The 12,994-nt window shown below is 33.1% G+C and overlaps 2 protein-coding genes across 7 annotated transcripts; both read right to left on the bottom strand.

The window, feature by feature from the left end:
* Nucleotides 1–1,695: 1,695 nt before the first annotated feature.
* Nucleotides 1,696–4,521, bottom strand: LOC107469476 (formin-like protein 21b). 5 transcript variants are annotated; one of them, XR_002368691.2, is made up of 7 exons: nucleotides 4,451–4,521; nucleotides 4,043–4,192; nucleotides 3,907–3,948; nucleotides 3,220–3,300; nucleotides 2,951–3,030; nucleotides 2,508–2,579; nucleotides 1,696–2,063 (listed from the first exon to the last, which is right to left on the bottom strand). XR_002368691.2 is itself a non-coding variant. In XM_052255051.1 (6 exons), the coding sequence occupies exons 1-5, from the start codon at nucleotides 4,487–4,489 to the stop codon at nucleotides 2,977–2,979; spliced, it is 315 nt and encodes a 104-aa protein (XP_052111011.1). In that variant the 5' UTR covers nucleotides 4,490–4,521; the 3' UTR covers nucleotides 2,316–2,579; nucleotides 2,951–2,976. The 5 variants fall into 5 exon arrangements, 4 of the variants coding, with proteins under 4 accessions (XP_052111011.1, XP_052111010.1, XP_052111013.1 ...); XM_052255051.1 differs by lacking the exon at nucleotides 1,696–2,063 and having other exon boundaries at nucleotides 2,316–2,579; nucleotides 4,094–4,192; XM_052255050.1 differs by lacking the exon at nucleotides 1,696–2,063 and having other exon boundaries at nucleotides 2,316–2,579.
* Nucleotides 4,522–4,526: 5 nt separating this feature from the next.
* On the bottom strand, nucleotides 4,527–5,696 carry LOC127742456 (uncharacterized; the record flags this gene model as incomplete). 2 transcript variants are annotated; one of them, XR_008003729.1, is given in 3 exon segments in its annotated part: nucleotides 4,527–4,606; nucleotides 4,681–4,845; nucleotides 5,289–5,696. XR_008003729.1 is itself a non-coding variant. In XM_052255049.1 (2 exon segments), coding segments are annotated over 2 exon segments (414 nt in total), but the record flags the coding sequence as incomplete, so codon positions are not given.
* Between the last annotated feature and the right edge of the window lie 7,298 nt (nucleotides 5,697–12,994).

Consider the following 12,994-nt stretch of genomic DNA (forward strand, 5'->3'; position numbering starts at 1 on the left):
TAGTCAAAGGATGATTATACTGTTCCGAATAGCATGATTTCTCAGTTGATGAACAAGAAAATTGTCTTCATAGTGGATCCTAGACCCGTTGGATATGAATTGAATACATCTCTTCATGTTATTCGGGCAATATGTGATGATATTGATATTGTGAAGTTTTTGGAGGACTCCACCCATGATAATCAACAGCAGGTGATAACATTATTATGTAAATTTGATGTTGAGTTAGTCCAGTTTGTTTTTTATCAAGTTAATCTAAATTGGCTATATTGTTTTGTGTTTTTCATGTGTCATGTGTTAAGAGTTACTGATGTTATTCCTCTGTTGTTCCATTTAGAAATTTCATCTGGATCCCTTTGTTCCTCATTTTCCTTTCAAATTAAGAATCCAGTTGAGTTTCAGTCCAATGCAAGCATTCAATGTTCGTCGAGTTCAAGTCCTCCAGTGGATCAGGTTTCACCGATTTCTATTCTCAACCAGAATTGTTGGGTATTTCTTTACCTAATGGACTTTCTTTCTTTATCTGTTAGTAAACTATGTGAACAGTAATACATATGTTTCATTTAAGTTTTTTTCTTAATTGTTTAATATTTGTTTTATTAGTCTTCAAATTTTGATGATATCTGATTTTTTCTCATGTCATTTTTTCTTTTTTTATTGGCTTCTGCATTTGTTGTTCTTATATTTTGCTGTGTTATTTGCAGACGATTAACCATGATTTTTATGCAAGAATTTCGTCCTCACAAGGTTCCAATTCATTTGGAAATCATCAGCCTCTCACTATTAGGGAAGAGCTTCGGAGTGCCTTTGGACAATGTGAAAATACTGTCAAGGCTGTTGAAAGGATAGATGAGTGTAGTGGCTAATCATCAGCTTGATTACAATATATATATAGATATCTATAATATAATTCCAAGTTTGTAAAGAATTGTCAGAACTTTGGTTAGTTGTGTTAAGTAGTTGGAAACTTGGTAAAGTATGTTGTGAATAGATCTATTTTGATATGTAATATGAACTGATTACTCGAGTTGTGATGTTTATGAAACTTATTGTTCTGTTTTGTATACTTAATGTTCTCTGTTTGAGTATGTTTCTCTTTGTTTTTGAATAAAGCATGATTATTATATATAGACATGTCCTTTGTTTGGTATATATAAAAAACACCCATTCAGGTACACTTGAAAAGTGTAGCCAAAAGTGAAAAAAAATGATGCCTTAGACTACGGCTACGCTTTTTGGGCTACGGCTACGCTTTTTGGGGTGATTCCTATTCGGCCGTTGCCTATTCTCAAAGGCTACGCTTTTCTGCACCAAAGGCTACGCTTTTGGCGTTTGGGAATAGGCTACGCTTTTCAAGTGATGCTGTGCAGGACCAAAGGCTACGCTTTTCAACTTCTATTTTTATTAGAATAGGCTACGCTTTTCAACACTATTCATCACTTGTCAAGCGTAGCCACATTATATTCCATGGCTACTTTTTATAAGTGTAGCCTTAGGTCCCTCTTTTTTTTATATACTATAGCTACTTTATATAAGTGTAGCCTTAAATCCCTTATTATTTTTTTATTTTATATATATAATAATTCTGCATTTTTAATTAAATGAGTTAAATATTATAAAATAAAAATAAATACATAATTATACTAAATAATTTTTTTAGATAATAAAAATTATATATAAATAAAATATCGATATCTTCTTGACCCTCTCCTCATACATGGCACTATTATGCCTAGCAACTTCGAGTTCCTTCAAGGCCTTTTGCAACAGTTCTTTCAATTCATCCACTGTCTGTACCTCTTGCTTTATTTCACCCCCAATTGTTCTTTCGACTTCCAAGGGTTCACTCGATGCAGCTCCTGAAATGGAACCCAAATCAGAAGCCACCTTATTCGGACCCCCTCCAGCATTATCAATATTCCGGCCATTGCCATTAATATATGCTAAAGAATCATCATCACCCTGGCACCTAGACAAAAATCCCCTACCTCCCACAACGCGAAAATTAGAACTGTTGCCACAAAGTTTCCCTATTCTCTTCACATTTGAAAAGTTGAACTCTCCTACACAAGCCAATTTTGAATTATTACTCCTCCAACTACTACTACTACATGCAACAGCAACATATAGAACATGATTAGGACTAGCACTTAAAAACTAAAATTTTAATATATTATTATCATGTTATGAACATATCATATTATGAACAAGAGGGAGAGTTAACTTTTATACTCAATGAAATATAACACACAGATGATAATGTTTTGAAACTTTTAAATAATTATTATTTTTTTAATTCATGTAATAGCATTGATCAGTAATAGCATACTTCTAAAGTGTGAGTTAACTCTTAATTCATGTGACACACATATCATTGCAAGAAGTCAGAGGAGGAGATATGTGCTCAGTTTTACAGGGGAACAAAGTGAAACAGAACCAATAAACCAACCAAACTAGCAATTAGCAGTTGAATAATTTTCTTTTTTCAACCAAGCATAAATCATCACCTTAGTCGTAGCTTCCAGGCTTACAAGGTCTAAGTGGAAGTCAAGCAGTCCAGGCGACCTATCAGCTAGAACCTAGAACCAAAATAGCAAAACGGAAAAAAGGTAAGTAATCAAATGATATATTTCTTTAGTGCAATTGTTATTATACCTTGCAAAGATAGTGCATCAGTGTCATCGTATTGTTAGAAGCACGAGTGTCAGTAAGCTTTAAAAGACTATCCTACTTGAATTCAATTGTGGATCTTGCATAAATTAAATAAATAAATAGTAATCCATAAACTGTAAGTTTACGTTAGACAAGATCTAACAGAATCAAATTAAATTTTAACTGCTAAAAATTTAAGAAGGGCCTGTGATTATCCAAACATAGAAAATTGAGAGAGCTAGAACGATGTCCTAGAGAATGATAAGGACATTAACATTTAAAGGAAAAAAGTACATACCCCTAGCTGTTCCTTGATTTAATGTATTACCCAAAAAAAAGAATTTTCTTCATGATCTTCAGCTTGACAGACTTTCGGACCTATTCCCAAGAGAAAATGCATGAGGTCAAAGAAATACCAATAACACAGTTTGTTAGTTTCATGCACAATGTACCTCTTCACAAGCAGAGTTCACAGTTTTTAAACTCTTCTTAAATTCTATAACGTGCAAAAAGAAAAAAGCATAACTGAATCAAACATAAAGAAAAATATAGCAAGCACCACCATACATGAGACAGAAATTGAATCTTGAAAGAGAATACTCTTAACTTTGACTCTACTCGTGGCACCTTCATCAGCTCTAAAAAATACTGAAACATGACCAAATATATACAAGGATATGATTATAGATACATAGTATGATATTGCATTAGGAAAGGCCAAAAGAATTGTTTTATAACCAACATCTAAAGAAAAAGTGGGGACATGTAATAAATTGCTTCTTTCTTTCTAGAAGCAAGCAGGCAACAACAAATCTGTAACTATACGTGATATAGACCTTGAATTCATATGAGCTGCCTTCCAAGAAAATAGACTTCTTGCACAATTTTATTGATCATTATCATATGTTAGATTCACTTCCAAAATCAAAGCCTTGCCGCATTCAGTTCTTTAACCTCTGCAGCTAATTATTTATACCCAAAATTTTGCAATTTCCAGTTTCCATGCCAACAATTGTTTTTTCTTTTTTTTTCCCTTAAAATAAGTTTCCTCTCTTCTCTACTTCATTTCTCCACCATTCCTCCCAACTCCCTATCAGATTTTAAAGTAAGTAAAGGGTCTAAGAAATCAAATGCTGGTAGACGGATCCTAGTTATGGAGCCTACAAACAATATCCTATATAATTCTGAGTACTTAGATTTACACTAAATTAGCTATCATAAATAATGATATGGCTATAACAAATTAGTACACACCTGTTCGCATTTTTCCAAATTCTCTTTGTCACCAGTGTATCCCTTCATAAACAAGGGGAATCAAAATTAGAAAAGCAAACAAACCAGAGTAAAAGATATGTTTCCGTAACAGCAGACGCCAAATGAGAAACCTTACCTGACAAAACAAGATGTAGGAATTAAGTATGATAAGTTTGTTAATCTTTACCTTCAAGAGTTCCATCTCTTCTTTGGTAGGACAAAACTTAATGAGATTTTTCACCTGATCCACATCTAATACTGATTCATCCATAGCCAGCACAGCAGCCTGAGAATATCCATTTTAACATGTTAGATAATACTTAACCACATTGTTCGAGGTGGATATTTCAGATTTGCTGGCAAGAGCTATTATCGGTGGCCTTAGGCACATATACAAGTCAATCAAATTTCAATAAGCATCTTCTATGTAAATAAAAAACACTAATATTTACTAGAAAGCAACATGCATAAGAATGATATTTTCATTATAAAATCTTCTATCCTGAATGATCAAAAAACTTATTCACGCCAATTTTCAGCTTACCATCATATCAGGAAGTGGCATCTTAACCTTAGTGAGCATAATTTCAGTATTGTGCAAATAATTTCTTTCCCTCGCTTGTCCCTCACTTTTTTCAGCTGCTTGGGCATTGCTCCTTGTATCATTCTTTGCACCAGTACCATCTTCTCCCGCATCATCCTACCAAATCAATGAATACAAGTATGTAACCAATAATCCTAGATTATTCTTTGAACCACTAGATGTGAACGAACCTTAGTCTCATTAGTCTTTGTATCCTTTCCACTGATTTTGCCTTCCTGGAACAGATTCAGCGCCTGACACAGGTTGCACGGATCCAATATCAATGATGAGAAGGAAGAGCTTAAAGAACCATTGATCAGTAATTCCCAATCTTCTGGCTTCTATCTGCATTAGTTCTGCAAATTCATAGCACACACAAACCACAAATGGTGTTAGAAATAATAAACTCTGTTTGAAGAGGCGACAATTCGCACACTTGAGGCCAATAATCTTCTCAAACAAAAAAGAAAACCCTAACGAAGCAAGAAGCAGAAACTCATAAAATTAGAAAGCCTAAAAAATAGAACCCCCAAAATCTTCAAAAATTCACAGAAGAAAAATCCATACACAGAGAACAAGTGAGATAGAGGGTGAGACAAAGAGAGAGCGAATGAGATAAAAAGTGAGATGACGAGCAACAAAGAGAATGAGATTGAGAATTATTGTAGGTGGTCTGCGATTGCTTCTCGGCTACCAGGAAGCTAAAACCATTCATGCAGTAAAATCTCTAATTAAAAACCCTAAATTGGAACCTAAAACCTCCCAAATTTCATAGAACAAACTGAAAATCGATACATACCTTCTCAGGTGAGCGGCGATGACGATGCTGAGCGACGACGACGATGCTGAGAAGCGACAGTGAGCACACGCGATGATGATGCTGAGCGGCGACGGTGAGTGCACGAGATGGCGATGCTGAGGCGACGGTCAGCGCACGCAATGACGATGGTCCGCGCGGCGGAGCCCTAGCCGGCGTCGTCCTCTCCTTCCTTTCCCTCTCCCCTCTTCTTCTCTTCTTCTTCCCGTTCTCCACTTTTCTGATTTTTTTCCTCTTTTGTGTGTGTTGAGTGAGGATGAGAGTGTGAGCTGGTGAGTGGTGAGCCGGTGAGCGGCACAGCGATGTGGTGAGTGGTGGGTGGTGACTGGCGGTGAGTGGTGACTGGGTGATGAGCGAGGGTTCTTCGCGATGATGAATGATGAGCTTTGGAGGGAACAAAGGCGCTGTGATTCATGTGGTTCCAGAAGGGGGATAAAGGCGCTGTGATTTACCAAGTGTTGTGAGTTTCAGAAAGGGGATAATGAGCTTTGGAGGGAACGAAAATTTCACTAAGTGTTGTGAGTTTGCTTTGGATCGAAATTAGGCATCATTTTAAAAGCGTACCCAAAATTTAATAAATAGGCTACTTTCAAAAAGCGTCTTCTTTGATATGAAAAGTAAACCTATAGATATCAACCTACGGCTACGCTTTATAAGTGATTTCTATAATACCTAAGGCTATGATTTTTAAATGATGCCGCATTTGTGTATCCTTTTCTCTTATAAAAAGACAACACAGAGAAAAGCGTAGCCTATTCTATGAATAGGCTACGCTTTTCAAATGTAGCTTAAAAAAAGTGTGGCTAAATGGATATTTTTCTTGTAGTATATATAGAAAGTTATTTTTTTCTGTTAATAGAATAAAAATTGAAACATTCTAAATAATTATCACTCTTACATACATTATTTTAGTGAGTCTTAAAAAAGAAAATATATATATGTGTGTGTGTTCTTCTTATTGCGAGATTTTCTTTTTATTGTTTCTTTTTTCCCTTTTTTATCGGAAAAATATATTTCTTGTTAATGGAATATGAAGTGAATCAATTAAAATAATTTTCAGTCTTATAAGCATTATTTGATTCAAATTTTTGCCAGTGTGTTGGATTTTGAATTTCTTTTATGTTTTAGCTGTGTTTAATTTGGGATATGTCTTGTGTTTAATTTCTTTTCTTTTACTCATGACTCCTCACACAGCGTTTCCGCTACTCTCCTCCTTCTCTCTTTCTGGGTTATGCATTAAGTAAAACTGGAAATTTTTCCCACAATATAGGCCAGCTCCGATCCCAGGTGGATGCTCTCCTCTAGCATGGCAATCCCATATCAACGCGCATGTGCTTTCCTCTATTTCCGCCGCTCAGCTACCTCTTTTCGCCATTCAAGCACACAAGCTCCCTTTTTTCACAAATTTTGTTTCAGAGATGATGATTTCTTTGAACTGTAAACCCTACGCTTGACCTTTTTCATTTAGGACAGTTGATTTCCAACATCACGAAGGTATATAGATTCAGCCCAGATCTTTTGATAACAACAAAAATTTTCTAAAAACTGTAAGAAATAAATTTATTTGGATAAATATTAAATAAAGTAAGTGTAAATTTTTATTTCCTTGCTATTATTATAGTAGATTTAGAATTCGAATTATATTTTGTCTTGGACAATTTTCAAGATATTTGAATTTTAATTTTAATAATTTATTTGAAACTAGCTGTGCCTTCTTTTTAATTCTCAATAGTTTCTTCTTTTTAATTCTTTGTATTTGTCTTTTCAGAAATTTTAATAATTTCTTTGTCTTTTTTGCCCCCAAAGCAAAAATTGTTACGGAGTATGCACTGGAATTTCAAATTAGGGAAGAATAGAATCATTTAGCCATCTCTTCACCACTTTCAAACCCTAACGCTCTGGCTCCTCGACACTCTTTGGGGGGAGATCAGTCTCGAGCTCCAATGGAGCAACCTCAATATCACTGTGAGTTCATGCTCTTTCTCTCTCTGTCTCAAAACCCCAGCCTTTCTCTCTCTATGAACCTTTTATTATCCCGTTTCTTTCATGGCTGATTTTTTTCTTTTCTTGCAAATCTATCCTTGATTTTCTCGCATTCTACGTTGGGCGCAATTTTGGCAGCTCGTGCAGTCGTTTCTGTATGGTGTGCTGAATTTGAATACTGATTTTTAAGTAGAATTGTGCCGCGTTTCCGATCTTATGCGTTCTGGCAGTAAGTTTGAGATTTTGGAGTGAATTTTTTAGTTTTCGGAATGACGTTAGTTGAAGGGTAAGTTGGGGGAAGGACGTAGTAATTGGGGGTTTTGTCTGTTCTGTTTCGTTTTATTTCGGTTAGAAGTGGGATATTTTGTAAGAGTTAAGTGAAATTGTGCATAGAATTAGATTCTTGGGTTTGGTTGTCGTTTCCTCTTCTCTATCTCTTGGTTTTTCATTAGGTGTCTCTTAGGTATAATTGTGTGCTTTTTGGGTTTCTGATGTACATGGATGAGAGTTTGAATTATTGCCATCCCGATTGAAGTTAAGGTTGAGCACTTTCATATAACTATAACTTTGATATGTACTGTAAAAAAAAATGAAGGAGAAAGCTTTTTTAGTGCATATGTTTTAAAGTTACTAGATTATAACGTTACGTGTAATGAGTGGGTTTTTTCTTCTCTTTAAATTTTATTCCCCGTGGAGATGGATTCGTTGCAACAAATGGTGGGTTTTGATTATTATGTGTTTACAATCTTTGATGCTTTTATGTTCTTATTGTTATTTAATTATGTGTTTTCAGAATCAATTTTATGCTTATTAGTTTGTAGAAATTCATCATTAACATTAATTAAACCTATGTTAGTATGTTTTCTAACTTCTTCTTCTAATTATGTAGGAAGGTGTTTCGCCTCTGTGATATTAAACATCACAGGTCAATTGGTTTACTCATGCACTAAGAATCATAATTTTGAGCTGATTCTTTGTCTAATGGGGTCTTCTCTTCTAATGGAGGCACCAGTCTTGCTAGCAGTGCCCATGATAATATTCTCTCTCTCTCTCTCTCTCTCTCTCTCTCTCTCTCTCTCTCTCTCATGTTTTCTTTAGTAATAAAAGTTATCTTATGTTTGGTATGGTAGGATAAAAATTCACTTATCTTCATATGTTTTCAGGAAGTTGGTAAAGTGATAAAGTAAGACTTTAATCAACCTCCTTAATAATTTTCTAATCTAGGTTCAGGTTGAAAGAAAATTATCAATGAGAAAAAAAGTGATTAGTTGATTTTGAATTGGTGTGGGTTGATCTCAAATTTGTATTTTTTTTAGGTGTAGGTTTTATTTTGTTTTCAAATTTCTTGAAGTTTCAGCTGAACTCTTTTGCATGACTGATAAAAGTTTGTATTTTTTATTTTATTTTCATCTGGGTCAATCTTCATAATTGATGGATTTAAATGAATTTTCTAGAGAAAACATTCTGATTTATTTGCAAATTGGCTTCTCGAAAATTATGCTCTTGCTGAATCCATTTCCTATTAGTGTGATTTTGCAATTTGTGAGCCTTCATTCAGTTTGTAGCATGATATATTTTGCAGTGTGGTCCTTATTATTTTCATTTCCCATTATTTGCAGATTGCATTATATAAACTTCACTTTTGATAGGTATTGAAGTTTCATTCTGGTTTTACTTATGTGGTGGAGAAAGATTCCTAGAATTTTACCTTTGCTTTGATACTCTGGTTACAAGTTGATAACATGGTACTGACATAGACATCTTTGTATTTCGGGCACCACCCGTGATAGTGTTCTCTTTTGCCAGTGCACGACTCGCAGGTAATTTTGTTGACGGTTGTTTGGCATGATTTATATATTTTTACACAATGGTTTGGTATCGGTTCAAGGTTGAGCCATGTTTGAGTTTGTAAGGGAAGTTTCACATGGACACAATAAGGTCTGTTCAAAAGTGAAGAAAGATCTTATTGTTGGTGATTTGGGTAATAATTTTTAACTAAAATACTTTTCATTGTGGTCTATAGATTTCATTTGAATCATTAAGAAGTAAGTATTAAATATTAATTTTTTCAAACTATAATTATGGTGAATATTAGTTGGTTCTAATTATGTTTGAGTTGATTAAATTTTTATAAAAATCTGTTAATCTTATTCCACTCAAGATTATATCAAAACAATATCTAATTAAAAAGAGAGGAGGAGTTGACAATAGAAAAGGTCAGTTTTTTATTACTCGAACTCAAGATTATTAATTAAGTCTTGTTAAAAAGACTTTTAATACCAAAATTAGTAAAAATAATAAATTTTTTTAACATGTATCATATATTCTTACAGAGCCGTTTGGTATTGGTTCAAGGTTGAGACATGTTTGAGTTTTTTAGAAAAGTTTCACATGAACACAAGAATATCTGTTCAAAAGAGAAGAAAGGTTTGATTGTTGGTGATTTTAGTCATAATTTTTAAGTAAAATATTTTTTATTCTGGTCTATAAATTTCATTTGAATCATTAAAAAGTAAATATTAATTTTTGAAACTATAATTATGCTGAATATTAGTTGGTTCTAATTTTCTTTGAGTTAATTAAAATTTTATAAAAATGTCTTATTGTTATTCTACTATAAGATTATATAAAAAAAATATCTAATTAAAAAGAGAGTAGAAATTGAGAATAGAAAAGGTCAGCTTTTTATTACTTGAACCCAATATCATTAATTAAGTCCTATTAAAAAGACTTTTAGTACCAAATTTCTTAAGAATAATCAACTTTTTGTTTTAACATGTATCACATTTAAGAAGGAGCAAATATTTTATAAAAAAATAAATATATCTGTAATTATTTTCTTATCTAATTTTCATAATTTGTATTTTAATGATTTTTGTTTCACGTAAAATTTTTATCAATAATTTAGTTATTTATTGTTTTTTTACCTTTTTGTGATTTTTCGTCATGTTTATGTGCATTAACAATAAAAAAAACAATTGAAAAAAATGTGAACATTACTTAAATTTTAGGATACATAAAATTTATTAATATAAAAACCTCAGAAATAAATAACGAAAATAATTCATGATATGTTTTTTTCAAGATTTAGCTCTTCTTTTTAATTGTCATAAATACTAAAAAAAATAACTGCTTCTTAACAATTCAAATATTAAAAATCTTTACGATCACTAGTAATTAATTCTTCATAATGGTCCAGTGTAATTTTTTTTGAAAAAAAATTAATTATCTTTTATTTTGTGTTTCTTTAATTTTTTCCTAGGTTTAAGAAGATCAACAGTAATCACCAACAAAGAGTAAAAAGCCAAAGGTCACGACCCACTCTCTCCACCTTTCCCCCAGCGAAAAAAAGAAGAAGAAAGAAATGCGACAACAACATACTTACTAAACCTCCTTCGTCTCTCTCTGTATCGTCTCACCTCGCTCAACCCGCAAAGTCTACCACCGAACTTTTCCATACTCAAAACCCCATATTCTCCTACAGGATACCAAGTTGTCCTCATCTGTGGTGGCTCCCAGTGCTTCCAATCCGTCTGACAGACCAGTCTCCCTCGGTGACTCGGCGGATACTTCTTTATCTTCAGGTTTTGACAGATCGAGACAATAAACTTCAGCCAAGTAACAAGGGAGGTGCTGTTACAATATTGGCCCAACGGAAAAGAACTGATTTTTAGATTTTGCCTTTTCAGTAACCAGGTAACGAAATATATTATGGAATATTATATCATGCATGTTAACCGATTAAAGAGGTGCGTTAAATCTTTAACTTCGAATGGTTTGTTTTTAATTTATATTAGAAGTTCATGTACATGATTTGGTTTCAGAATCCATCAAGATAACAACAATTTCTTTTTCATTGTTTGTTCAAAACTTTAGTATTTTTTCTTGGACATTCAAAAAGACTCATATGTGTTAGTTACTTAGTTACCTATTTTTGTCATACTCATTATAATGTCAGTTTATTTACGTGATTATTGTTCTCTTGTGTTGCTCAGTTGATAATAATGGTAGATTTAAAATACCTTTCTTTGCTAAATAATTAGGTAAAATTATGTGAAGTATCTTTAGCATGTTTTGTTACACATGAATTAACTTTGGGAAGAAATTTGAATATAGGGTGAGAGAGCTCTTCCCTCAACTTTTGTTTCAACTCATGGGGAAGGATTATGGCCAATGTTCTATGTCATTGACGAGCTAGATAATTATTTAGTGCTGGAGATGATAAGAAAGAATGATCAGTTGCTCATAACTGACTGCTTATTTGAATAGATTAGAACTTTCTATCTTATCGATAAAGGGGCATCTGTTCAATTTAGGTTCAGTTTTGGAATTTTTTTATTTCATTGTGGAATAAGGACAACCAACCCATCCAAGTTCACCTTGATTCTGACTGCTATGTTTCTGAGCTAATGGACCCATAGACACTTGATAATGTATCAAGAGTGTTTCACATAAAGTATACCAGGATTGATGAGGACTCATCAGCTGATGTGATGGTTCTATCTGGGTCTGAACCATCTGATGATAAGTTTTCATCAGATGGTGATGAAAACAATGATCAAGATGGGACACTAGTAGGGGATAATTCGCATAATCCGATAGATTTGTCTAGTGGAAGCAGTTTATCATTGGAGGTCAATGAACAAAGTAACGTGACAAATGAATTGTCTAATCCTAGGTAATGCTAGATGTAACTTTTTTCCTTGTGTTTTGGATTTTAATATCATGGGATAGCTTGCTATTTTTTAGTGTGGTGACTAACATATTCATATTATCTTGAATTAGATACGCTACAGAGGTTTCTTATGAAAAGATCATCACAGCTTCGGATCTGGGGTAATCTAGATTGGTAACTTGATCTCAAAAGAGTGATTTCTTTTTTTTTTTTTCTTGCAAGCTTATTAAATGTTCTTCCTAAATCTGTTATTCATTGTGTATGAAAATATTATGTTTATCTTAACTATGAATTATTCGTTGCAGTATTTGGCTTCGAAATTTGCTGTGTATCTTAAACTATCTAGAGATGGTTCGATTTGGACGATCACTGGTCCAGATTCCAATGTAGAGAAGAATGGGTTCTTTTTTCACTTACTGAAAAGTGGAGGAAGAGGTGGAGAATAGAAGTTTGGGATCGGATGGAATGAATGCTGTAGAGTATACAATTTAAAGGAGGGGGCCATCATTACTTTGAAACTTGGCTCGATAGCTAACCGCCAGATAGAGTTGTCGATTCAACGACGTTAGGCCTCCTATGTATAACTCTATTTGATAGATATTTTGAATTATATGTTAAGTTGTTTTGGACATATTTTATTTTTTATTTAATGAACAAATTTATATATGTTGTAAATATTTTGTTTTGCTATCAATAGGTATCTTCACAATCTATGTTTTTAAGATTATGAAAAATAGAAAACTACATCTTTGTTGGACTTTTTTTGTTTCTGTTTTTTTAGTGTCTAATAATTTTTATTATATTTTATTATTTTACAAAGCATGTTATACTGTTCATTGACATATTGAGTAATTATTGTATTTTGTTGTTTTATATTATTGTAGTGACAATTTGGTTATTATCCAAATTTAATACAACATATCTATCTTTATGGAATACATTTTAAATATATTCTTAGTATTTTTTCTTTTAAAGGATTTTAGATTACATAAAGCCCGTGCATTGCACGGGTTATCACGCTAGTGTATAT

This window comes from Arachis duranensis, chromosome 10, assembly GCF_000817695.3.
Source record: "Arachis duranensis cultivar V14167 chromosome 10, aradu.V14167.gnm2.J7QH, whole genome shotgun sequence".
NCBI classification, from domain to species: Eukaryota; Viridiplantae; Streptophyta; class Magnoliopsida; order Fabales; family Fabaceae; genus Arachis; species Arachis duranensis.